The sequence below is a fragment of the Oncorhynchus kisutch genome, linkage group LG6, assembly GCF_002021735.2.
Source record: "Oncorhynchus kisutch isolate 150728-3 linkage group LG6, Okis_V2, whole genome shotgun sequence".
Lineage (NCBI taxonomy): Eukaryota > Metazoa > Chordata > Actinopteri > Salmoniformes > Salmonidae > Oncorhynchus > Oncorhynchus kisutch.
In genome coordinates this window covers 65,696,249-65,724,248 of record NC_034179.2, presented here as the reverse complement: position 1 = coordinate 65,724,248, position 28,000 = coordinate 65,696,249, and the positions used below count along the sequence as shown (strand labels likewise).

The window sequence follows — 28,000 nt, the reverse complement described above, 5'->3', positions numbered from 1 at the left end:
GGGTATTGACTCTGAAGTTCCCCATTCACTTTTCAGATGTAGCGCAACAGCAGAAGACTACGGAACAATTGTTCGGGCTAACTTTGATCGAAAACCACTAAATGAATGTCTTATATGGCTATATTTCTTAAGAAGTGTGGGTTTTATTTCGACTTCGACGATAGTGTTATCGGAATTTTTTTTCGGTTCAAGCGAAGTTATTAGCAGTTGAAAGCAAAGCTCGCGAATAGCCTATAGTAATAGTCTAGCCGATAACTAAATGGGATAATCTCATCTTGTGGTTCAATTATAATTTAAAGCTGATTTCAAGGAGAATGAGTTGAGATTTACTTGGATTTTTTCGTCCAGGAGACGGAGCAGGCATGGAATTCCAATTGCTGCATGCGCTAGTCTGGAAAATGGAAGTCCCCGCCTCCGGTAGGTTGATCGGTGGGAAATTCTCCATACAGTTTTCCCTTTCTCAATTCCAGAAAAAAACTACTTAATTAACACAATTAATATGTTCAAACTCATATGGAAAACTAATAGCGAAACAAACTGCTATTTACAATGTATACAATGCAGGGTTGGACGTGTATTTTTCTTATTATTTGCAGTATGCAGAGCGTGTGTCATTGCTGTGACTGGATCCGACACCACTACGGTCACTTGAGCGCAGAATACCTTTCCCTGCTGGACCAGATGGTGAGTTATCAGCACACTGTAAGAGGAGACTTAATGCATGTACTAAGGACAGCAAAAACAACCAACCAAGCAAAATAGTAATGTGTTTCATGTTTAGCATCTGTGTTAGAAAACTGTTAGCCTATGTTTGAAAATACATAGTAAAAGGGCTGAAATTACAGCCTCGAGGACGACCTGGAGGGCGAGGCGCAGGGCGATCTGGATGGAGGCGGTGGAACTCACCTAGCAGAGATGGGTCCAGACGTCCCGCACCGGCACCCAGCACCTCTCCTCTGGACCGTACCCCACCCAATCCACGAGGTGCTGCATGCCCCTCACCCGACGCCTAGAGTCCAGGATGGAACCTACAGTGTATGCCGGGCCCCCCTGGCGACAGGTCCGTGGAGGAGTGGCGGAGTGAATTTTGAGCCATCTCGGCCCATGGGACGAACCTCGCCCACTCTCCTAGCCGGTTCTGGCAATATGACCGCAGAAACCTGCCCACATCCTGGTTCAATCTCTCCACCTGCCCATTACTCTCGGGGTGAAAACCCAAGGTGAGGCTGACCGAGACCCCCAGACGTTCCATCAACGCTCTCCAAACCCTGGACGTGAACTGGGGCCCCGATCAGAAACGCTGTCCTCGGGCACCCCGTAGTGCCGGAAGCCGTGTGTAAACAGTGCCTCCGCAGTCTGTAGGGCCGCAGGAAAGCCGGGCAAATGGAGGAGACGGCAGGACTTAGAATACCGATCCACAACGGCCAGGATCGTGGTGTTCCCCTGTGATGGAGGAAGATCGGTGAGGAAGTCCACCGACAGGTGTGACCAAGGCCGCTGTGGAATGGGGAGGTGCTGTAACTTCCCTCTGGACAGGTGTCTAGGAGCCTTACACTGGGCGCACACCGAACAGGAGGAAACATAAACCCTCACGTCTTTGGCCAAGGTGGGCCACCAGTAATTCCCCCTAAGACGCTGCACCGTCCTCTCAATCCCCGGATGACCAGAGGAGGGTAGCTTGTGGGCCTACCTGATCAATCTATCGCGAACACCAAGTGGGACGTACCTCCGACCAGCTGGACACTGTGCTGGAGTGGGTTCTAACCATGAAGCCTGCTCGATTTCCACGTCCACCTCCCATACCACCGGTGCCACCAGAAAAGAAGTCGGAAGTATGGGGGTGGGATCGATGGACCACTCCTCGGTATCGTTGAGACGGGACAGTGCGTCAGTGAACCTGGTCTGTAAGAGATGGTGAAACAAAAGCTGGTGAAAAACATCGCCCACCTTGCCTGACGAGGATTCAGTCTCCTCTTTGCCCGGATGTACTCCAGATTACGGTGGTCAGTCCAGATGAGAAAAGAGTGTTTCGCCCCCTCAAGCCAATGTCTCCACACCTTCAGAGCTTTTACCACAGCCAGAAACTCCCGGTCCCCCACATCATAGTTTCGCTCTGCCGGACTGAGCTTCCTCTAAAAGAAAGTGCAGGGGCGAAGCTTCGGGGGCGTGCCCAAGGATTGTGATAGCACAGCTCCAACACCAGCCTCGGACGCGTCCACCTCCACTATGAATGCCAAAGAGGGGTCAGGATGCGCCAATACGGGAGCATCGGTAAACAACGCCTTCAGACGACCAAACGCCAGACGACCAAATTTCTCAAGCTCAGTCAATTTGGTTGTGAATTATTGATAGATAGCAGTTTTCATACATTGTCTTTAACTTGACCACTGAGGAACACTAAACACCACTTGGAAAGCCATGCTGGTGTGACTTTTGCCATAAAATGTGTGTAATTGTCCCACTGAATAATGTAATGCTAACCCAGTGTTAGGCCTTCAAAGAACTAAGGCATGTTTTCCTCTATTTTTTCATCTTGGCTTTGCTCCTTTCATATTTATTTTGATCCAGACAAACTCATCAGTCCCTTCTAGTGACAAGTCTACCCATAACATGATGCTGTCAGGGTTTTCCTCCTCTTCGTCTGAAGAGGAGAGGCGAGAAGGATCGGAGGACCAATATGCGGCGTGGTAAGTGTCCATGATTCTTTTAATAAGAAATACTCAACATGAACACAACTGAATACAAAAACAATAAACGTGGAACGAACGAAACCCAAAACAGTACTGTGTTGTGAAAAACACAGACACGGAAACAAACACCCACAAACAAACAGTGAAACCCGGGCTACCTAAGTATGATTCTCAATCAGAGTCAACTAACGACACCTGCCTCTGATTGAGAACCATACTAGCCGAAACATAGAAATCCCAAAATCATAGAAAAACAAACATAGACTGCCCACCCCAACTCACGCCCTGACCATACTAAATAATGACAAAACAAAGGAAATAAAGGTCAGAACGTGACAGATGCAGCCACTGTAAAACTTGAAAATACCAACAGTTTCACTCTGTGATGTGTTGTGTTGGATTTGCCACAACATTTTTTATTTAGACACAAAAGTTCATTAATTTGCCATGTTGTCTTGCAATATTACTTAACTGCCATGTTGCAACCCGAATGGATGTTTTAGAATGGGTTATTTTTTAATAGGTCTACTACATTTCACTTTGTCAATCAGGCCTGTAATGTGGAGTGAAGGCAATGGTGTTGATCCATGCAGAGTTTTCTATCTGCTCAGCCAATACACACTGTAGCTATTTTAAAAGAATCTTTAGCCTCATAGTGACATTCCTGAGTTTCCATTCACTTCCACAGCTCATTTAGGAAGGATTGCGAGATATTTTAAGCTTCTGTTTGCAATTATACACGATCCAGAGATGAATTACCATACATGACAGTACTCAAAATATTCAGAGGTTTGGGATTATTTATTAACCTCACCTGATCTATGCCTGTCTAAAAAAATCTTGCAGACATGCTTTTAAAGCTCATTTGTGAATCTGAGGTTTAATCATTGTTTGATATTCACTCTCCACTATCCTTTGACATAACAGAGACAGGGGAAGTTGCTCTCAAATCCTGAGAACCACTACTTTTGCAAACAGTTGGACCACATTCAAGAAATAAATAATAATAAATAATTATTAACCAATTGTGTGAATAATAACCCTGGCTTTCATCCGGCGCTTTTGGTAGCCTTCCATGGTTCATGACGTCTCCGCATTTGTCGCCGCCTGCGCTGTGTGTGCACAATAAGACTCCGCGGCAAACTCCGGATGGCCTTATTCAGCCACTCCCTGTTCCTCACTGCCCCTCGTCCCATATCTCTCTGGACATTGTTACTGGTCTTGCTCCATCAGATGGCATTACCACAAACCTGACAGTGGTGGATAGGTCTTCTATCCACCCATTTTATTCCCCTTCCCAAGTTACCCTCAGCCAAGGAGACGGCTCAGCTCATGGTGCAGCACTTCTTCCGTATCCATGACTTCCGGTCGACTTGGTCTCCGATCGTGGTCCTCAGTTCTGGAAGGCATTCTGCACCCTCATTTGGTCTCTGGACAGCCTGTCCTCTGGTTTTCACCCCTAATCGAATGGTCAGTCTGAGCGAGCGGCTCTTCATTGCCTCGTCTCCGCCAACCCCACCACCTGGAGCCAGCCCCCGCTCTTTCCTGAGCAAGAGGAAGAAGTTAGCATACCCTCTGCCCCGATGTTCGTCCGCTGCTGTTGCCGTACCTGGAAGAGAGCCCGGAGTACCTGGAAGACCACATCTAGGTATCGGCGAACTACGGATCGCCTACGGACTGCTGATCCCCGCTATCGGCTCGTGCAGAAGGTATAGGTTTCAACTCGGGACCAGCCCCCCCACCAGGTGGAGTCCCGTAAGCTTTACCCCCGTTTCATCACCCTTTCTACATCTCTAAAATCCTTAGCCCCTCTGCTGTCCGTCTCCTGTTGCCCCGCACCCTCCGTATACATTCCACTTTTCATGTGTCTAGGACTAAACCTCTGTCTCACAGCCCTTTGTCTCCTGTTTCCAATGAAAAACAATAATCTCTTTAGGAATACACTTTCAGAAGTCATATGACTGTGGCATCATATCACTGTAAAAAAATTGTTTATTCATATAGTTATTAATAATATAAAGTATATAGTGGATATTATGCAACATAATCATTATTATAATTTGAATGTTAGTTCAATGGAGAGTACCAATCGCTCTTAAAACAAAGCCTATACTCTTCAGTCGCTGGGGAGGAAAGGTAATAGATGCAGAGGTCCCATCAACTTACATAACTGGAGGAATAAATAAAATATGTGTTTACAGGCCCATTAAAGACAAGACTATTGAATACTTTGACAGATTATCTACGTGAAAGATCTATCTTACGCACACATTCCTATTGGCCCAGTCCTATTGGCCCAGATTCAAAAGCCCCCCGCAATATAGGCTCCAATTGAAGCAGTATTCCCAAGGTCTATACTGCCTGTGCACTTCATCGGCTACCAGTGTCTTTTTCTGAAAACCGGGAGCATATTAAAGGGGGTCTATCAAAATATTTCAGACCACCCAAACCTGTTTCTAAAACGAAATAAAGTCACGTTGAGTGTCTAATTCATACAACCCATACAAGGTTGATCTGTATCTTTACATAGACAGTTGGGGTCCACAAACCACAATTACCCTTTAAGCAGGTGGTTACAACGTAGTTGACACCAAAGTTTCTGAGTGCAAATGAAAAGGTGTTGCGTTTTCAAACATGAAATACTTTGGTTTTCGAAGTGAAAGGCCAAACTAAATGTGTTCTACATGGTGATATTTATTTAGGCCGTAGTCCGATGGATTCACATGATTATTTTTTTTAATCAAAAAATATCCTGGTTGAAAGGCAAATATTTCATCATAAAAAAAACAAATGTAACAATTCTTCGAGAGATGCACCTGTCCTTTCCGTGCATTTTCTCCAGACTTACAACAACACTCAGGTATGAAAGTGTAAGGGAACTTCCACCTTTCACTTTTGGAATACCTTGACTACTCTTGTATAAAGGATCGACACAGGTTGGAGCATGGCAGAACTTGAGTATTCGAGAAATTGATTATTCAGGAAGAAAACTGTATCTCTTTATCCGTTGCGGAAAACTTACTATTGTCGGAATAAAACGAAGTAGTCTATCTTTCGGAAGTGCATCAAGGTTGATTGCGAACAGACCGAGAACTACAGTAGACCTACGCTAAAATGTGTTCAATCAGCTTTTGGATGTGCTTGGTCATGACGATTTGCACCTGGAATAAAACCATCGGATGCACATGGATGAAGACACTGCCTCGGTCTCCGAGCATGTTCCAAGTGTTCAGCAACAACACCATAATGATGCTTAAGAAAATGGTAGGTTATATCATGTTTATTCACTTGTTCCTGGTCATTGAGCTCATGTCAATTTTTCAACATTTCATGAGCTGCTATGTTTCATTTAAATTACCTGACTCCTTTTTGTACAGTAATAATAATGCAATTTTTTGGGGCAATACAGGGTCATGAAGTCTCTCGAGAACCTCAGATCACTTTCCCTGACAATCAATACAGACAAGTCAATAATTTCAAGGCAAGAAATATGCATAAAAAATGTTTTGTTCTATCCATAACTTTTTTTTCTAAGAATGGATTAAACACTGAATTCGGAAAGTATTCAGACCCCTTCACTTTTTCCACAATTCGGTACGTTACAGACTATTTCTAAAATGGCAAAAACAGTGTTTTGTTTTTTTTAAATTTGCAAAAATATCGAACAACATGTTTTGGCTTGGTCATTTTGGGTTATTGTGTGTAGATTGATATGAATGAATGAAATCATATTTATTACATTTTAAAATAAGGCTGTAACGTAACACAGATAGTGAAGGGTTCTGAACATTTACCGAATGCACTGTATATAATTAGGTTGTAACGAATATACAATTTGCTATAATTTTCTAATATTTGCCATCAATTCATAAGGCATATACTAATACAAATCATTCTTCTTCTAGGCTGACGAACAGATTGCCTTCATTTCGCAAACTCTGAACGCTATAAAGAAATTGTTCAGCAGTGGTAAATATGAGTCCACCGCCTGGGACCAGAAAGGAGTTGACAAGTTTATGAATGACCTCTATCGCCAGACCTCGGAGCTGGACCAATGCGTATGTCATTTGTGATTTTCGCCTCTTAACATTAATGCAAAACGGAAAACATTATCCTATTCTATTAGATGATAATATAAGTAGTTACATGTTAATCAAATCATAATATTAAATGAATTATTTGTATTTTGTTCTGTCAGTTAAAGGCTCTGAAAACTAGACTATCAAAATCTGTCAAAAGAGTGAACAAAAAGATGAGCCTTCACTTCAAGTTCCTGAAGCATTACTTGAAACGCGAGGTAGGTTGATCCATTTGTCTTACAAAGAGAGTACATTCACCAAGTCTGGATGTATTTATGTGATGGTACAATATGTGTCTATTCTCAAATCTTAACAAGTGTATTTCGTTTTTGCAGGAATACAGCGCAAGCGGCTGGGAAGACATAAGGACAGTGGTGCTGGCACACCTACAAAGACTAGACACAACAAGTAGCAAATGAGCGTTCTGTGTGTGTTGTGTACATATTATTTATTTATATATCTATTTATCTATTCATATATCTTACTATTTATTTACATGTTTACTATTTTTTTTTTTTACGTATTTATTTATTGTGTAATCATGTATTCACAACTCCTGGAGTAAAAAAAAAAATTCACTGAATAATTTTGTGATTGACTTAGGCAATACATAGCCTAATGTATCAATGTTTCCGTGCATTTCTTTTCAATACATGAAGGCCATTGCATACTGTATTTATTATTGCAACCTGATAGGAAATGGTTATTATTGTAATAATGAAATATATTATAATTAAATAAATGTGCCCTCTACAGCTGTAATCTTTACAAATAAATTGTAAATTGTAATTTATCGCATACACACATTTATAAGATGTTTTAACGGGTGTAGCTTTATGCTTGTTTTTCTAGCTCTACCACTGCAGTAATATCTGACAAGACAAAACAATACACACAAATCTAAAAGAAAATGAATGGACATAAGAAACATAGAAATATGTCAGAGTCTGGAGTATATATACACAGTACCAGTCAAAAGTTTGGACACACCTCAGGGTTTCTCTTTATTTTTAATATTTTCTACATTGTAGAATAATAGTGAAGACATAAACACTAGGAAATAACACATACAGAATCATGTAGTAACCAAAAAAGTGTTAAACAAATAAAAATATATGTTATATTTGAGATTCTTAAAAGTATCCACCCAGCTTTGATGTCTGCTTTGCACACTCTTGGCCTTCTCTGAACCAGCTTCAGGAGGTAGTCACCAGTTGTCACCAGTCATTCAGTTGTGCTGTGACAAGGTAGAGGTGGTATACTGAACATAGCACTATTTGCTAAAATACTAAGTCCATATTATGTCAGGAACAGCTCAAATAAGCAAAGAGAAATGACAGTCCATCATTACTTTAATACATGAATGTCAGTCAATGCAGGAAATTTCAAGAACTTTGAATGTTTATTCAAGTGCAGTTGCAACAACCATCAAGCGCTATCATGAAACTGGCTCTCATAAGGACAGCCACAGGAAAGGTAGACACAGAGTTACATCTGCTGCAGAGGAGAAGTTCATTAGAGTTACCAGCTTCAGAAATTGCAGCAAAAATAAATGCTTCACAGAGTTCAAGTAACAGACACATCTCAACATCAAGTGTTCAGGGGAGACTGCTAGAGTCAGTCCTTCATGGTCGAATTGCTGCAAAGAAAACACTACTTGTGTGTGTGTGGGGGGGGGGGGTATTTACATTATGGACAGTATGTGGATAGAATTATACTTTTTTATAAACTCGCAAACTTTTCTGGAAATCTTGCTTTGTCATTATGGGGTATTGTGTCAAGATTGAAGAAGATTCTTTAAAAAAATCATAGGCATTTAAGCTATGTTTTACAAGTTTGAACAGCACAGTATGGAATGGCACAGTTCAATACAATAGAGCACAGTAGAGTACAATAACGTATAGGATAGTACAGTACAGTAGATATTCATTCAGTACAGTACAGTATAGTTTAATTCAGTAGAGTACAGTACAGTTTAGTAAATTAGTGTAAAGTAGGCTACACTCTACTGTGCTGCACTCTACTGGACGTTACTTTCCTTTCTTTTATTGTACTGTACACTGTACTGTAATGAACTGTAGTCTACTGTACTCTTCTGTATTGTACTGTACTGTACTCTCCACTGAAATGAACTGGACTGTACTACACTCCACTGTAATGAATTGTACTCTGCTGTTCTCTACTGTACTGTGCTGTCCAAATTTATCCATGGACAATGAAATTAAAAATCAAACCAAAATCTGACCAAATAAAGAAGGCCTGTCCAGACAACACCGTGCTTAGTGGGTAGGCACGATGCATCCTGTACACATTGGGAAGATGCAGTTTCGACATTGTTTGCTCATTGACGTCTTAAACATTCTAAATTCTACAGTTCTACATCGTTGATATGTCGGCTAGACATCAACATTCTATCGTGATGTCTTGGCGACGTCTTCCCAGTATGCAAACGCTCTCAAAACTACATATTCCCAATTCGATACGTCAGCCAAAGGTGTCTATGATTACTGGAGAGAAGACTCAGGTGAAACTGATGATATCACACAACTTGTGTAAAACAGCTGGGAAAACCCCAAAATGCGTCCACCGCAGACGTGTCATGGGACATAAGAAGAAGTTTCAGCACCATTAACAGGTATCACTACTAGCACTAAAACGCATGAAGACGTCAGCCACTTCAGCACATTGGACGTCGCCACACGGTCAGAGATTCTATCAGAGGTTCTGTGTTGTGGCCGCAGCCCTGTTGCTACTGTTATTGTCCTGCTTACTAGTATTCCAATTAACCAAACCGCTAAACTTAAATTTGTAAAACTACAGGCAATAAATGCATGAAACATGTGATGGGAAATATAGCTCTCTGACTCTTTGGTATCACGTTTCATGTGTCACTATTATGTTTCCTCATGGCTGGTCCTATTAAGGCTATAACGAATAACACCAAGGCCCGTATTTATAAAGCATCTCAGAGTTGGAGTGAATAAATGCAGCAGAATAATTAGGCTACATCTGAAATGTTAGCCTATAACATGGAATTTCAATATGAAAACACCTATGACATTTTATCAAGACCCTGATGGAACAGGTGTGTTCGAACTGGGTTGGAACAAAAGCCTGCACATGCTCCTGCTGGTCTCCAGGACCGTACAGACAGTTTTGGTGACCACATCTCTACAGTACATGATCTTTGCAGTTGAACAGGCTTTGTATTTTATGAATGAATCCCAATATTATATAGAAAAAGGGATAAATGAACCTTGTATAATCAAAAACGTGCACAGCACTATGACACACACACACACACACACACACACACACACACACACACACACACACACACACACACACACACACACACACACACACACACACACACACACACACACACACACACACACACACACACACACACACACACACACACACACAACAGTAGAATAGCCCTGTCAAAACGATTGACTCTGTTGGGAAAATATCCCTGATATCGTAGCCTATACCAAGGAACTATTGTCACATGTTATTTTTCATTTCCCCTTGTAATAAAAACGACAAATAGAAAGTTCCAACAAATCATGTTGTCGTTGCTTGTCAACGTTGCATCACCAGCAGTCAACAGTAGGGTGAAAGTTGGTGACGTCGTTGTGAAAATGAAAGTTGAGAGATGTGGGTATTGACGCCGACGTCTCCCATTCCCTTTTCATTTGTAGCGCAACAGCAGAGGACTACGGAATAATGTTTCGGACTAACTTTGAACGAAACCCACTAAATGAATGTCTTATGTGGTTACATTTCTTAAGAAGTTTCGGTTTAATTTCGACTTCGACGATTTTGTTAGACTTTTTGTTTTTGGTTCAAGCGAAGTTATTAGCAGTTGAAAGCAAAGCTCGCGAATAGCCTATTCTCGCTATAGTAATAGTCTAGCCGATATCTAAATTGAATAATCTTATTTTGTGGTTCAACTATAATTTAAAGCTGATTTCAAGGAGAATGTGTATAGATTTACTTGGATTTTTTTCGTCCAGGACACGGAGCGGGCATGGAATTCTTATTGCTGCATGCGCTAGTCTGGAAAATGAAAGTTCCCGCCTCCGGTAGGTTGATCAGGGGAAATTCTCTATACAGCTTTCCCTTTCCAAATTCCACATTAAACTACTTAACACAGCCAAGATGTTCAAACTTATCTGGAACACTAATAGCGAAACAAACTGCTATTTACAATGTATACAATGCAGAGTTGGACTTGTATTTTTCTTATTATTTGCAGTATGCAGAGCGTGTGTCATTGCTGTGACTGGATCCGACACCACTACGGTCACTTGAGCGCAGAATACCTTTCCCTGCTGGACCAGATGGTGAGTTATCAGCACATTGTAAGAGGAGACTGAATGCATGTATTAAGGACAGCAAAACAACCAACCAAGTAAAATAGTCATACGTTTCATGTTTAGCATCTGTGTTAGAAAACGGTAGGCCTATATTTGAATATACATAGTAAAAGGGCGCTAAGGCTATAATGACAGCGAGATCAAATCAAATCGAAACAAATTTATTTATATAGCCCTTCGTACATCAGCTGATATCTCAATGTGCTGTACAGAAACCCAGCCTAAAACCCCAAATAGCAAGCAATGCAGGTGTAGAAGCACTGTGGCTAGGAAAAACTCCCTAGAAAGGCCAAAACCTAGGAAGAAACCTAGAGAGGAACCAGGCTATGAGGGGGGGGGGGGGGGGGGGGGGGGGGGGGCAGTCTTCTTCTGGCTGTGCTGGGTGGAGATTATAACAGATCATGGCCAAGATGTTCATAAATGACCACCATGGTCAAATAATAATAATCACAGTAGTTGTCGAGGGTGCAGCAAGTCAGCACCTCAGGAGTAAATGTCCGTTGGCTTTTCATAGCCGATTATTAAGGGTATCTCTACCACTCCTGCTGTCTTTAGAGTTAAAAACAGCAGGTCTTGGACAGGTAGCACATCCGGTGAACAGGTCAGGATTCCATAGCCGCAGGCAGAACAGTTGAAACTGGAGCAACAGCACGGCCAGGTGGACTGGGGACAGCAAGGAGTTATCATGCCAGGTAGTCCTGAGGCATGGTCCTAGGGCTCAGGTCCTCCGAGAGAGAGAAAGAAAGAGAGAATAAGAGAGAGCATACTTAAATTCACACAGGACACCAGATAAGACATGATATAGATATAACAAACTGACCCTAGCCCCCCGACACATGAACTACTGCAGCATAAATACTGGAGGCTGAGACAGGAGGGGTCAGGAGACACTGTGGCCCCATCCGATGATACCCCCGGACAGGGCCAAACAGGAAGGATATTTGACACGTGACTCAACATACTATATTGATTGTTTTCCATGGAGGAGATATCACAAAGCAGAATGCCCCAGTCTTTTCCCCAACATCACTTTACAGACCCATAGATGATGCCGAGGTAAAGGCTAGAATCTTTACTAATCATGTTCTGATATGCTTTGGTATTGCGTTCTTGACCCAATGTTATATTGATGCCATAACGGAAGCCTATACTGTTTCTAATCTTCTATTTATATCTTCCTGTGTATGTTGAGGACAAAGTCAGATTCCATCTATAAAATCACAAAACTGTTTGATGGGAATATGAAGTCTGTCACCTGGGACAAGAAAAACCTGGACGATTTCCTCAACATTCTAGAACGCCAATTTGAAAACCTTCATTCCTGTGTAAGTAACGGGTCTATTTAAAGTATAACCCCTGTTTAGGTCAGGGTTCTCCAAACCATTTCACAGAGAGTTACCTTCCTGTATGTTTTCGCTCCAACCCGAGTTGTAACTAACCTGATTCCGTTTATCAACCACCTAATTAATTAGGTGTGATAGATTAGGGTTGGAGTGAAAACCTACAGGAAGGTAGTTCTCCAGGAACAGGGTTGGATGTTGTTTTACCCTCACCGTTCATGGTGTGTTATCCTCATGTAAGTTTTTGCTCCAACCCCAGTTGTTACTAACATGATTCAGTTTCTTTAAAGAAAAAGTGGGTTCTGGGGAAATACAGTGGGGAGAACTAGTATTTGATACACTGACGATTTGGCAGGTTTTCCTACTTACAAAGCATGTAGAGGTCTGTAATTTTTATCATAGGTACACATCAAATGTGAGAGACGGAATCTAAAACAGAAATCCAGAAATCACATTGTATGAATTTTAAGTAATTCATTTGCATTTTATTGCTTATTTAGAGCTTCTTAAAGAAAAACTAACAGGTCTGTGAGAGCCGGAATTCTTACTGGTTGGTAGGTGATCAAATACTTATACCTGCAAAATCGGCTGTGTATCAAATACTTGTTCACCCCACTGTATCTACCGCGGCTTTGATTGGACTGATCAAGTCAACATCCAACTTTCAAAATCGTAGCTCGCAAGCTAGACAAGCAGTCATCATCATGACTCACGTTGACAATCTACTGTCAAATCCTTTTCAAGCCTTGTCATATGAAGAGATACTATAGATAAAACGTATAAGTGCAAAACGGCCATTAGACGTGAACATTACACAACAAGTTGGAAATTGCAAATTCAACAATGAGAGGTTGAGAAGGAATCCAGGGCTAATTTCAAATAACTACCCTGCTATTCAGTAGACTCGTGTGTGGTCCAAATCTGAGTTTAAGGGTCTTATTCCAAAATTAAAAGGATAAACTTTCAACACCAAAGGCCAGAAAAAGTTGAATACATTGGCCTTGCTGTCAATCCAGCATGACTTTTGCCATGTTCAAAACAACTGGAAACTCGGAACTGGGAAATCTCAGACTTCAGTGAGTTCAAACAACTAGGAATTCTGGAGAAAAAAAAGAGCTCCGACAAGGAAGATACATTTTGAACCGTCATACAACTCGGAATTCCAAGTCGGGATCTTTAGAGTTCGACCAGTTGTTTTTTCTTGAGTTCCCAGTTGTCTTGGAAGCACCATAAATCACCATAAATCCAGAGAATGCCAGACTTTGATGCCAAAGTTTGATGACAAGATGTGCCCAAAAGATGGACTGCAGCACCTCCTTCCTGTTCAAGTGAGCATAGCACAACAAGGTGAGTCCAAAAATGTTTTGCATGCTGCTGCATAAATGATGTAATATGCCAGGGCAATATGTATACTCTGGCTATGAAAGTAATACTAAGTGTATGTTGTGTAGTAAGCTGTTAGTAGTCCATATGTTTCACCCTGATAAGTTGGTCCATTTCCCCCTAATAACTTAGCCTACTGTTCTGACGTGGTGGTGGATATGTAGCCTATAGCCTGTTGTAGAGAAACGTACTCATCAAATATTGTAAGAGCTTTCAATGTCTGCTGTACATGCCCTCATTTTTTATCCTACGGTTCTGACTTGGGGTACAGGGAGAATACTGTAAGAACGGCCAATGATCTGAATTATGTCACTGTACATTTCAAAAGTGCTGATCAAATAGTTATATTGACTATGTCCCTCCTTCCTCGCTCATGAATGTCTTCATCAAAATCATCGATTGCCTCAGTTTGTACATCTCAATTATCAGTTGAAATCACTGTTTGTCAAATCAAAATTTGTTTAAGTAAGTTAGCTATGTTTTTTATGGCAGTAAATGAGGCTGAATGGACTGTTTCCCTGCCAGACAAGGCTCCGCTGATAGCCAGGTGTAGCAGCGGTAAGGATTCACTCCAAGGTGCTAAAAAGAAAGGTCTGCTGTTGGGACAGCTTTATGTAGGCCCTACCAAATTGTGGGCATCATTTGTCACCGTTATAGTGCAATTATTTTTGGGGTAGTTTGCCCCACCAAGATTTAGATGCTAAAAACCAACCATCATGATAACCAGCATGACCAGTGTTCCATTTTGCATATGTATGATGGGATACATAAGCACAACATCAAACTTTTTCAGTATTTGGTGAGTGGGCTGACTTAAACCATTGATGATTGTGTCTGAGCATGAAATGTATGCTAATTTCTCAATCTGTATTCTATTTTCTCAATCTGGACACAAGTGACATCTTGCCTGATAAATACCTAGATGGTCTTTTTCGGGAGCAGTGCTTGCAAGAGAACGTGTACATCAACATTCAACATTAATTTGTTATTTGAAGACACTCATTATCAACAGGTTGGTTAAATCTGTAACTTTTAAAGTAGCCAAAGAATCTCCTCTAATGGAATGATCGTGTAGCACATTGATTTACATTCATTTATTTTTCACAACAGAGAGAGATTATTTATCATTTTAGGTCAAGTGAGAAAGATACTGTATTTGCTAAACCTCGTCAGCCTCTGTGATTGATTTCTTAGGAAATATAATTTTACGGCAGACAACGAATTTATCTGAATGCATGAGTATAATTTTTTGCATGCAAGTTGAAATGTCTTCCCTGGTATGGCAATGCCACCTACTACATTGAATTGTTTCGCACAGTTGAATGCAGATGATAACTCTACCATCGGAAACGTTTTCATGGAGACACTACGTCGTTCTACAAAACGCTACTTGAGCAAAATGAAGCAACTTCTATTGCAAAAGGTTAAAATAACACAGAAGCCTATATTGAATGGTTGTATTTGAATCACTTTTTCGTTGTTACATTTACTCAATCAAAATTACCGTGAGGTTTCATCGTTTCAGGACAACAGTACCTGGGAGGTTGTTCGAAAATGAAATCGTGTGGATATTCAAGAACTTACAAATTCTACTCGAGTCTATGCACCAGAAATGAGCAGATGTAATATATTTATTTCATACCACGACTGTAGGCTGCCGAAATAAACCTGTTGACCCATTTAACATAATTTGTAATTAGCTGACTGCACAAATACAGTGAAATTCATCTCAAGTTTGAAAATAATCATGAATTAGTTGATTAGCCAACAATCTTGAACCATCAATGCCATGATCAGATAGTTCATTGTTACATGGTAACCTAATATAAAGGCTTAACATAAAATCTGCATAATCAGAAACCTACACCTCCAATTTCACCTCGTTTATTCAGATTAAAATAGCTGACGTTGCCACCGATGTCTGTTCCTTTCTGTATGTTTTCAGACATCTAAATTCCTGTAGATTGTGAAAACAGTATGTCACACACTGCGGTCGCACCTAAACGACACTTATCTGTAGACACAGACTTATGACTAAGTCACTTAAGATTAGCCTGTATCAGAAAAGTACTAACATATAACAATGGACAATTCTCTAAGTAAAAACAGCATAGTATGTCTAATTAAACAGCACAGTAAAATCATGAATTTTACATTTCCACCACATAATGACGCAGTATAACAGTGGCGTACAGATCGGCATTTCATAAATAACAATTTGTGGCTCCTTGTCATGGATGGGCTATTGCAACAGACGACCAAAATGGGTTCTACTCCTACCAGCTAAAAGCATGAAGTGGCTCTAGTGGGAAGGCAATCACGAAAACTGGACAATTGAGTAGTGGAAAAGGGTTGCTTTGTCTGATGAATCCCGGTTCCTTTTGCATCATGCTGATGGCAGTCAGGATTGGTGTACCTAATAAACTCACCGCTGAGTGTATTTTACATGTTGATTACTGTGAGGGTGGGGGCATCTCTAAATATAATGTCCAAAAGAATAAAACAATATTATCATAATTTTTTCTTATTGCTTAATATGTTATTATGTGTTGTTGTTTTTATAAATATTTTACCACTTTCCACAATGTTTGTGTTGTGTCATTAATTCTTATTAAACAAAGGTCCAAAGTGATGTTTTGATTTAGAGCTCTACACTTTAGTGGGATTCACACTGAAATGTTAAATATTGCTTCCCTCTGGTGGACAGTTGGAGTACGTGAATATCCATGACTCTTTTCCTAAATTTAACCTAATAATCCTAACCTGGTACATTAATTAGCCTAATCTGCTGCGTATTTTCGGTTAACCTGCTACGAAGTCGAATCTGACGTTAATTTAGCCATAGCTGGATCCCTTCTAGCCATGACCCTGTCCCACGTGCAGTTATACAAAATAACAGAGGACTTTAATCTGGATATTAGCAGTGAGCATTTAGCAGTCATTGTTCATGTCATTTTATTTGGCCTATAGAAACTGTAATAAAACACCTTCATTACATTGTAACTAGCTCTAAATCAAATAGTTACTCGTTCCATCCCTTGGGAGAGGGGATATAAAAAAGTATGCCTTTAAACGCTTATACTGTAGGCTATCAAGCCTACCCCAACAAATATAAAATTAATATACAAAAAATAGATAGGCTACTGTGTTGAATACATTGCGTGAAGGGCACTGTGTATCTGCACACAGAAGACAAGATGGCAAAATGTCGTCAAACGCTATGCAAGCTGGAGGAATGGAATTTCCCATTCTCTTTCACTTTCCCCACTTGAACGTTCCTTGTTTTACATATTACCTCATCCATGGCATATCAACGAGGGAGGCTATGAAGGTAGGGTAGGTAGCCGACCGTTTAGAAGTAGTGTTCAGGGATTTATCAACTCACCAGACACATGGCCACTCTTAACAGAAATAACAAATTGTGGCTCCTTGTCATGTGTTCGTCGAGTTCTGTGTGTAATTGTTCTTTACCCGGTTGTGTATGCTAAATGCAGTGACCAAAAAGAGTAAATGCATTATCTTTCTCAAACTCGCCAGACCCTCAATGATCTTTCCATGGTTGGTCAATTTCTTTAACCTGTAACAAATTTACCATATAGGCAGAGACATATTTAGAAATATGGCTCTGAATATAGGCTGTAGCATGCATGTGATATCACAATTTATTTATTATAGTTGAAAATTGATTATTGGAGCTTGATTCATTAATATATTTAGTTGTTTTATCGAGATATGTTTTTTTGTGTGTGGTATAGGAGAGGAGACCAAGAGGCTGTATCCCAGAGGCAGAAATTATAATGGTCCAACGTCCAACGCTTTCAAAAGAGGTGATGCTCAGGAGATCATGAGTGTCTACAATTAATGTGTTAGTCGAGTTCAATTGCATGGTTACACAGGGTGTTATTGTGATTACAGGAGGGGGGAAAGGGTTGGACACTGAGACTTGCGTTTCAACTAGCCAGCGAGCTCTTCCAACAAAACCTAATTCTTGTGAAATACAACATAATTAAAACTCCACATTCTGAATGTTAGTTCAATCGCTAACCGTGCTGTTACTCTTCAGTCTCTACAGTGGAAAGATAATAATAGATGCAGAGGTAACATCAACTCACATACCTGGATGAGTTATAATTATGTTGCATGATATCCAATAAATGTGTACTTGATAGAATGAATAACTATCCGAATCACAATGTTTTACAGTGATATGATGATGTCTTAAAGGGCAGGATAGTACGGCTGGAATTTTTGTTGCTATACCCAAAGAGGCCAACGTCATGACACAAGTGTATTTCATTTATGCAGGATTACAGCGCAAGCGGCTGGGAAGACATAAGGACAGTGGTGCGCTGGCACACCTACAAAGACTAGACACAACATTAAGTAGCCAATGAGCGTTATGTTTGTCTTGTGTAGATATGATTTATTGATATACCTATTTATTTGTTTTAAACATATTTATTTATAGTGTAGTAATGTATTCACAACTCTGTGGAGTAAATCCTTTTTCATACTGAATACTCGTGTATTTGATTTAGGCTATACATAGCCTCATGTAATAATGTTTTCGTACATTCATTTTTGTATTTATGAAGGCCATTCCATACTGTATTTATTATTGCCACCTTATAGGAAATGTTTGTTTTTGTAATAATGAAATATTTTACAATGAAATAAATTATTTTACAAATTTTTTCAAACTTAACTTCATAATTTCTTACAACGATAATCTTTTTTAATCAAATAAATTATAATTTATCACAAACATATTTAGCAGATGTTTTAATGGGTGTAGTGGAATGATTGTGGTACTAGCTCTACCATTGAAGTAATATCTAACAATACACAACAATACACACAAATCTAAATGGCAATGGTGTATTGGAGGCGAAGTCAGGTGCAGGAGAGCAGAGTATAATGAACAGGCGCACTTTTATTATTGTTCCTTAAACGAGAGCACTACATAAATCAAACACGCTCAAAAAACGGAACATAAAAGTAAAGTGTGTAAAATAACACCACATAACATGACACAATTACACACAAAACATGATGGGAACCAGAGGGTTAAATACAAGTAGATTGATTGGGGAAATGAAAACCAGGTGTATATGGAAGCAAGACAAGAGAAATGGATATATGACAAAATGGAGCGGTGATGGCTAGAAAGTAGGTGACCTTGATTGCCGAACGCCGCCCGAACAAGGAGAGGATCCGACTTCGGCGGAAGTCATGACACTAAAAGTAAAAGGAGAACAAAGGATTTCCTTTGTTCTCCATAAAAGTCTACTCTCTCTCTACAGTGTGTCCATCAGGAGATTCTCAGGAATTTACGACGTGCACATAAGACACATAGAAGTATTAGGAGGAGCAATGTCTGAGTCCGGAGTATATATATATACAGTACAAGTCAAAAGTTTGGACACACCTCAGGGTTTTCTTTATTTGAACTATTTTCTATTTTGTAGAATAATAGTGAAGACATCTACACTATGAAATAACACAAACGGAATCATGTAGTATCCCAAAAAGCATTAAAAGTTGCAGACTTAACCAACCTGTTGATAATGGGTGTCTTCAAATGAATGTTGAATGTTGATGAACACGTTGTCTTGCAAGCACTGCCCCTGAAAACAACCCCTCTAAGTATTTTTAAAAAAATTACATGGAATACAGAATGAGAAATTAGCCTACATTTTGTGCTCGGACACAATCATCAATGGTTTACGTCAGCCCACTCACCAAATACTGAAAAAGTTTGATGTTGTGCTTTTTTATGATTTTTAGAGGAGCATCCTTCCATGTTCATCCAATCATAAATGTGCAAAATGGAACACTCCGCCATGTAAAACTGGTTATCATGATGGTTGGCTTTTAGCATCTAAATCTTGGTTGGGCAAACTCCCCCAAAAATGTTTATGCATGCCAGCAAAGCCAATATAACATAACACTGAACAGTACAATAATTGCACTATAACAGTGATTAACGGTCCCCACAAACTGTTAGGGCCTAAATAAAGCTGTCCCAACAGCAGAGCTTTCTTTTCAGCACTATGGAGTGCATAGCCAGGTGATGCTACACCTGGCTATTAGCGGTGCCTTGTCTGGCAGGGAAACAGTTAATTTAGCCTTGTTTCTGCCTTTAAAAAAACATACCTAATATGGCTGACTTGCTAAAACAAATGTGATTTCTACTGATAACTGAGTTGTACAAACTACGGCATAAGGGGACTATGAGTGGATAAGAGGCAATCCAAAATTCAGATGAAGACATTCATGAGCGAGCTAGGAGGGACGTAATCAATATAACTATTTGTTCAGCACTGTCACGCCTTGGTCTTAGTGTTTTGTGTTTTCGTTATATATTTTGGTCAGGCCAGGGTGTGACATGGGTTTACGTGTTGTGTTTCGTATTGGGGTTTTATAGGATTTGGGATTGCTAGGTTTAGGGGTGTGTCTAGTTAGGCTTGGCTGCCTGAGGCGGTTCTTGATCAGAGTCAGGTGCTTCTCGTTGCCTCTGATTGGGAACCGTATTTAGGTAGCCTGAGTTCGCTTTGTCTTTCGTGGGTGATTGTTCCTGTCTCTGTGTAGTTTCACCAGATAGGCTGTAATTAGGTTTCACGTTCCTTTTGTTGTTTTCGTATTTATTTATTTATTTCATGTATCACGATTTTCTTCATTAAAGACATGATTAACCATCACGCTGCATTTCGGTCCGACTCTCTCTCAACAAACGAAGAACGCCGTTACAGAATCACCCACCACATACGCGGCGTGGTTACAGGCAGCGACCGCAGGAAAAGCGAAAGGAGGACGTTATGGACTGCAATGGCATGGAGTATACGACGTGGGAAGAAATCGACAGGTGGGCGGCCGACCCAGAGAGAGTGCAGGAGCCCGCATGGGATTCGCTTGAGCAGTGCGAGGAAGGCTATAGGCGAATGGAGTCGAAAAGGAAAACACGGCGGCGCAGAGCGAAACCCGAAGGTCACCCCAAAAAATGTATTGGGGGGGGGCTCAGGGAGAGAGTGGCAGAGTCAGGAGTCAGACCTGAGCCAACTCTCCCTGTTAATCATGAGGAGCAGCGATATAAGGACTTCTGGTCTTGGGAGATGATATTAGACGGAAGAGGACCCTGGGCTCAGCCTGGTGAATATCACTGCCCCAAGGAGGAAGCAGAGGCAGCAGGAGATAGGAGCCGGCGATACGAGGGAACACGGTTGGCAAGGAAGCCCGAGAAGCAACCCCAAAAAATAATTGGGGGGGGGCTTACAGGGAGTATGGCTATGCCAGGTAGGAGACCTGCGCAAACTCCCTGTGCTTTCCGGTGGGCTAAAGAGACCGGGCAGGCACCGTGTTATGCTAGTGAGCGCACGGTGTCTCCAGTGCGGGTGCATAGCCCGGTACGGTTCATACCAGCCCTTCGTATTTGCCGGGCTAGAGTGGGCATCGAGCCAGGTAAGCTTGGGCAGGCTCGGTGCTCAAGAGCTCCAGTGCGCCTGCACGGTCCGGTCTATCCAGAGCCACCTCCACACACCAGTCCTCCGGTAGCAGCTCCCCGCACCAGGCTTCCTGTGCGTGTCCTCGCTCCAGTATCACCAGTGCCCGCACCACGCATCAGGCCTACAGTGCGCCTCGCCTCTCCTGCTCTGTCGGAGTCTCCCGCCTGTTCAGCGCAGCCAGCGTTTTCCTCCTCTCCTGCGCTGTCGGAGTCTCCTGCCTGTTCAGCGCTATCAGAGCCTTTCTTCTCTACAGCGCTGCCAGAGCCTCCTGCCTGTTTGAAGCAGCCTGAGCTGCCAGTCTGCAGGGAACTGTCAGTCTGCAAGGAGCTGTCAGTCTGCAAGGAGCTGTCAGTCTGCAAGGAGCTGCCAGTCTGCAAGGAGCTGTCAGTCTGCATGAAGCAGCCAGAGCTGTCAGTCTGCAAGGAGCTGCCAGTCTGCAAGGAGCTGCCAGTCTGCAAGGAGCTGCCAGTCTGCAAGGAGTTGTCAGTCTGCAAGGAGCTGTCAGCCTGCATGGAGCAGTCAGAGCTGTCAGTCTGCATGAAGCAGCCAGAGCTGTCAGTCTGCAAGGAGCTGTCAGTCTGCAAGGAGCTGCCAGTCTGCAAGGAGCTGCCAGTCTGCAAGGAGCTGTCAGTCTGCAAGGAGCTGTCAGCCTGCATGGAGCAGTCAGAGCTGTCAGTCTGCATGGGGCAGTCAGAGCTGTCAGTCTGCAAGGAGCTGCCAGTCTGCAGGGAGCTGTCAGTCTGCAGGGAGCTGTCAGTCTGCAAGGAGCTGTCAGTCTGCAAGGAGCTGCCAGTCTGCAAGGAGCTGTCAGCCTGCATGGAGCAGTCAGAGCTGTCAGTCTGCATGAAGCAGCCAGAGATGTCAGTCTGCAAGGAGCTGCCAGTCTGCAAGGAGCTGTCAGTCTGCAAGGAGCTGTCAGTCTGCAAGGAGCTGCCAGTCTGCAAGGAGCTGCCAGTCTGCAAGGATCTGCCAGTCTGCAAGGAGCTGCCAGTCTGCAAGGAGCTGTCAGCCTGCATGGAGCAGTCAGAGCTGCCAGTCTGCAAGGAGCTGCCAGTCTGCAGGGAGCTGTCAGTCTGCAAGGAGCTGTCAGTCTGCAAGGAGCTGTCAGCCTGCATGGAGCAGTCAGAGCTGTCAGTCTGCAAAGAGCTGCCAGTCTGCAAGGAGCTGTCAGCCTGCATGGAGCAGTCAGAGATGTCAGTCTGCATAGAGCAGCTAGATCCGCCAGTCAACCAGAATCTTCCAGATCTGCTAGTCAACCAGAATCTTCCAGATCCGCCAGCCAGCCAGGATCTACCGGAGCCTACTACCTACCTGAGCTTCATCTCAGTACTGGGCTTCCTCTCAGTACTGGGCTTCCGCCCCGTTCCGGGCTGCCCCTCAGTTCCGGGCTTCCCCTCAGTCCCGAGCTGCCCCTCAGTCCCGAGCTGCCCCTCAGTCCCGAGCTGCCTCAGTCCCGAGCTGCCCCTCAGTCCCGAGCTGCCCCTCAGTCCCGAACTGCCCTTCAGTCCCGAGCTGCCCTTCAGTCCCGAGCTGCCCCTCAGTCCCGAGCTGTCCCTCAGTCCCGAGATGCCCCTCAGTCACGAGCTGCTCCTTAGTTCTGTGGGGTTCTGGGTGAGGACTATTAGGCCATGGTCGGCGGCGAGGGTGGATTATCCCAGGACGCGAAGGGGAGGAACTAGGACATTAATGAAGTGGGGTCCACGTCCCGAGCCGGAGCCGCCACCAATGACAGATGCCCACCCGGACCCTCCCTATGGTTTTGAGGTGCGTCCGGGAGTCCGCACCTTGGGGGGGGGGGGTTCTGTCACGCCTTGGTCTTAGTGTTTTGTGTTTTCGTTATATATTTTGGTCAGGCCAGGGTGTGACATGGGTTTACGTGTTGTGTTTCGTATTGGGGTTTTATAGGATTTGGGATTGCTAGGTTTAGGGGTGTGTCTAGTTAGGCTTGGCTGCCTGAGGCGGTTCTTGATCAGAGTCAGGTGCTTCTCGTTGCCTCTGATTGGGAACCGTATTTAGGTAGCCTGAGTTCGCTTTGTCTTTCGTGGGTGATTGTTCCTGTCTCTGTGTAGTTTCACCAGTTAGGCTGTAATTAGGTTTCACGTTCCGTTTGTTGTTTTCGTATTTATTTATTTATTTCATGTATCACGATTTTCTTCATTAAAGACATGAGTAACCACCACGCTGCATTTCGGTCCGACTCTCTCTCAACAAACGAAGAACGCCGTTACAAGCACTTTGAAATGTACAGTGACAGAATTCAGAACATGGGACGTTCTTACAGTATTCTCCCTGTTCACCAAGTCAGAACCATAGGATAAAAAAGGGGGCATTTAAGCACACATCGAAAGCTCTTACAATATTCAATGATTACGTTTCTCTAAAACAGGCTATAGGCTACATATGCACTGCCAAGTCAGAACAGTAGGCTAAGTTATTAGGGGGAAACTGACCGACTTATCAGGGTGAAGCATATGGTCTACTAACAGCTTACTACACATCATACACTTAGTATTACTTTCATAGCTAGAGTATACATATCGCCCTGGCATATTACATCATTTATGCAGCAGCATGCAATACATTTTTGAACTCAGCTTGTTTTGCATGCTCACTTGAACAGGAAGGAGGCGCTGCAGTCCATCCTTTGGGCACATTTTTTCATCAAACTTTGTCATCAAAGTCTGGCATTCTCTTGATTTATGGCGCTTCCAAGACAACTTGGAAGTCAAGAAAAAATAACTGGTTAAATCATGACATCATTAAGCTTCAGGTCGGAATGCTAGAGATCCCGACTCGGAATTCCGAGTTGGATGACTGTTCAAAACGTATTCTCCCTGTCGGAGCGCTTTTTTTTCTCCAGAATTGCCAAATGTTTGAACTCACTGAAGTCTGAGATTTCCCAGTTGTTTCCAGTTGTTTTGAACACATAAAAAGTCATGCTGGATTGACACCATGGACAATGTACTCAACATTTTCTGGTGTTGAAAGTTTATCCTTTTAATGTTGGAAAGAGACTATTAAACCCACACACAAGTCTACTGAATAGCAGGCTAGTTATTAGAAATTAGCCACTGATTCCTTCCAAACCCCTCATTGTTGAATTTGCAGTTTCCAACTTGTAATGTAATGTTCATGTCTAATTTCTGGTGAGCACTTATACGTTTTTTTCTACAGCATCTCTTCATATGACAAGGCTTGAAAAGGATTTAACAGTAGATTGTCAATGTGAGTCATGATGATGACTGCTTGACTAGCTTGCGAGCTAAGATTTTGAAAGCTGGATGTTGACTTTATCAGTCCAATCAAAGCTACGGTAGATATAACATGATTTAACATAATTTTATCTGTGGCCAATGACCTTGAGCCTTCTTGGATGGGTAATTCTAATGTAACTCTATGTCAGCACCTGTTAGCAATGTACGTTATTCTTCAATAACATAATATCCAAAGCAAATCAGGGTGAGAAAAATTGGTTTATTCAGAGAGGACAAATCAAGATGAAATGCTGGGAGGTAGATGTTCAGATGTTCAGTCTGTCCTCAGATTTTCCCCACTGAACAAAAGAACAGGATGCCATTTATAACCCCTCCACCCTAGCCTGGGGTTGACCAATCAGAAGTCCTTGCAGTACAACTTGGCCAATGGCCAAATCCTGCCCCCGACTCAATGTACAGACCAGTGACAACGTGGCACACATAGCACACGTCGCTCTGAGTTCAGAAGTGGCATTCCACAGATTCTGGACAGATGTTGAACTGAAACCCAACTCCTATTTACAATTTGCTATTGACCATTAGTACTCTATTTTGTTGTCCTCTCATCCTCTGCGTTGTGTATTTATCATCAAAATATTCTTATACACCCAAGGGGCTTAAAAACTTTTTAGGGATCAAATCCCTTCAACGGGATCAATTTGACAACATCCGGTGAAATGCAGAGCGCCAAATTCAAATTAAATTACTATAAATTTTTAACTTTCATGAAATCACACATGCAATACATCAAATTAAAGCTACACTTGTTGTTAATCCAGCCAACATGTCAGATTCAAAAAGGCTTTAAGACAAAAGCAAACCATGCTATTATCTGAGGACAGCACCCGATCAAACAAACACAGACAATCATAATTCAACCCGCAAGGCGCGACACGCAACTCAGAAATAACGATATAATTCATGCCTTACCTTTGACGTGCTTCTTCTGTTGGCATTCCAATATGTCCTATAAACATCACAAATTGTCCTTTCTTTCGATTTATTCCATCGTTATATATCCAAAATGTCCATTTATTTGGTGCGTTTGACCCAGAAAAACACTGGTTCCAACTCGCGCAACATGACTACAAAATATCTAATAAGGTATTTTTTACGTAGGTATTTTTTTATGTAAAAAAATAAATAAATAAAGATGGGATAAACTGCGTTCAATAGCGGATAAAAACAAAGTGGAGCGAGCTTTCAGGTCACACATCTCTAACAAACAGTACACTTCACTCGACCCTCGTTCTGAACTGCCCTACTTCTTCATTACAGAAAGGAAAAACATCAACCAATTTCTAAATACTGTTGACATCTAGTGGAAGCGATAGGAACTGCAAGCAAGTGCCTTAGAAATCTAGATCCACATAGAAGACCCATTGAACCGAGAGTGACCTCAAAAAAACACATTTCTGGTTGGTTTGTCCTCGTGTCACGCCCTGGCTTTAGTTATCTTTGTTTTCTTTATTCTTTTGGCTAGGTCAGGGTGTGACATGGGGGATTTATGTGTTTTGTCTGGTCTAGGGTTTTTGTATGTTTATGGGGTGTGTCCTAGTCTAGGTGTTTATGTAAGTCTATGGTTGCCTAGATTGGTTCTCAATCAGAGGCAGGTGTTTATCGTTGTCTCTGATTAGAAACCATATTTAGGCAGCCATGTTCTTTGGGTATTTTGTGGGTGATTGTTTCCTGTGTCAGTGTTTGTGCCACACGGGACTGTTTCGTTGCCAGTTCACTTTGTTGTTTTGTATTTGTGTTCATGTTGAGTGTTCTTATTAAATACCATGGACACTTAGCATGCCGCATATTGGTCCGATCCTTGCCACACCTCCTCTTCAGAGGAAGGGGAGGAAATCTGTCGTGATACCTCGGGGTGTCACCTGCCAAATAAGTTATGTTATACTCACAGACATCAGTCAAATAGTTTTAGAAACTTCAGAGTGTTTTTATCCAAATCTACTAATAATATGTATATCCTAGCTTCTGGGCCTGAGTAGCAGGCAGAGTAGCAAACATCCGAAGATCATCAAAGGTAAATTATTAATTTGATTGCTTTTCTGATTTTCGTGACCAAGCTACCTGATGCTAAGTGTACTTAATGTTTTATCGTGCGATCGATAAACATACAAAAACGCTTGGATTGCTTTCCCTGTAAAGCATAATTTCAAAATCTGACACGACAGGTGGATTAACAAAAGGCTAAACTGTGTTTTCCTATATTGCACTTGTGATTTCATAAATATAAATATTTGTAGTAATATTTATTGTATGTGGCGCTATGCTATTCAGCGGTTGTTGATGACACTTATCCCGATAGTGGGATTGCAGCCATAACAAGTTTGAACTAAAATATATTTTTTAAACATTGTTTGCAAACTGATATCTGACACGTATTAATACCAAAATTACATGCAAAACAGGCAACAACAAAAACAAAACTGTATTTCTTGCTAAAGAGGTAGGGATTGAAACAGGTGGGGCTCTGAGTATTATACCATACAATGTAAACACATATACTCCATTCTAGATGTTAAATAATGACCTCATATAACCTCATACCATTATACAAATGGATATACAGTACATATCTACAATAACTCTATTCTATCAAGAAATTCCAAGTCTTATGAAAGAACTGTGTGCTGCCACATTGGCCTATTTAATACACACTTTGTCTAATGTTATACAACAATTGACTTCATTTATCCACTGAGAATTATTAGGAGGATCCCCATGATGCCACTTAAAAGGTATATATACAGTGGGGCAAAAAAGTATTTAGTCAGCCACCAATTATGCAAGTTCTCCCACTTAAAAAGATGAGAGAGGCCTCTAATTTTCATCATAGGCACACTTCAACTATGACAGACAAAATTAGAAAATACTTCCAGAAAATCACATTGTAGGATTTTTTATGAATTTATTTGCAAATTATGGTGGAAAATAAGTATTTGGTCACCTACAAACAAACAGGATTTCTGGCTCTCACAGACCTGTAACTTCTTCTTTAAGAGGTTCCTCTGTCCTCCACTCGTTACCTGTATTAATGGCACCTGTTTGAACTTGTTATCAGTATAAAAGACACCTGTCCACAACCTCAAACAGTCACACTCCACGATGGCCAAGACCAAAGAGCTAACAAAGGACACCAGAAACAAAATTGTAGACCTGCACTAGGCTGGGAAGACTGAATCTGCAATAGGTAAGCAGCTAGGTTTGAAGAAATCAACTGTGGGAGCAATTATTAGGAAATGGAAGACATACAAGACCACTGATAATCTCCCTCGATCTGGGGCTCCATGCAAGATCTCACCCCGTGGGGTCAAAATGATCACAAGAACGGTGAGCAACAATCCCAGAACCCCAC

At 41.8% G+C, this 28,000-nt stretch overlaps 1 protein-coding gene and 1 pseudogene across 3 annotated transcripts; both read left to right on the top strand.

Annotated features, from left to right (window-relative positions):
* Positions 1 to 27: 27 nt before the first annotated feature.
* LOC109893214 (interferon a3-like) lies at positions 28 to 7,545 on the top strand. Of its 3 annotated transcripts, XR_004210375.1 has the most exons (4): positions 28 to 417; positions 597 to 684; positions 2,569 to 6,987; positions 7,105 to 7,545. XR_004210375.1 is itself a non-coding variant. In XM_031827198.1 (3 exons), the coding sequence occupies exons 1-3, from the start codon at positions 6,707 to 6,709 to the stop codon at positions 7,186 to 7,188; spliced, it is 225 nt and encodes a 74-aa protein (XP_031683058.1). In that variant the 5' UTR covers positions 6,424 to 6,706; the 3' UTR covers positions 7,189 to 7,485. The 3 variants fall into 3 exon arrangements, 1 of the variants encoding a protein (XP_031683058.1); XR_004210376.1 differs by lacking the exons at positions 2,569 to 6,987; positions 7,105 to 7,545 and adding an exon at positions 846 to 1,234 and having other exon boundaries at positions 49 to 417; XM_031827198.1 differs by lacking the exons at positions 28 to 417; positions 597 to 684 and having other exon boundaries at positions 6,424 to 6,748; positions 6,889 to 6,987; positions 7,105 to 7,485.
* A 4,700-nt stretch (positions 7,546 to 12,245) lies between these two features.
* On the top strand, positions 12,246 to 18,570 carry LOC109891891 (interferon a3-like; annotated as a pseudogene).
* The last annotated feature ends 9,430 nt before the right edge of the window (positions 18,571 to 28,000 follow it).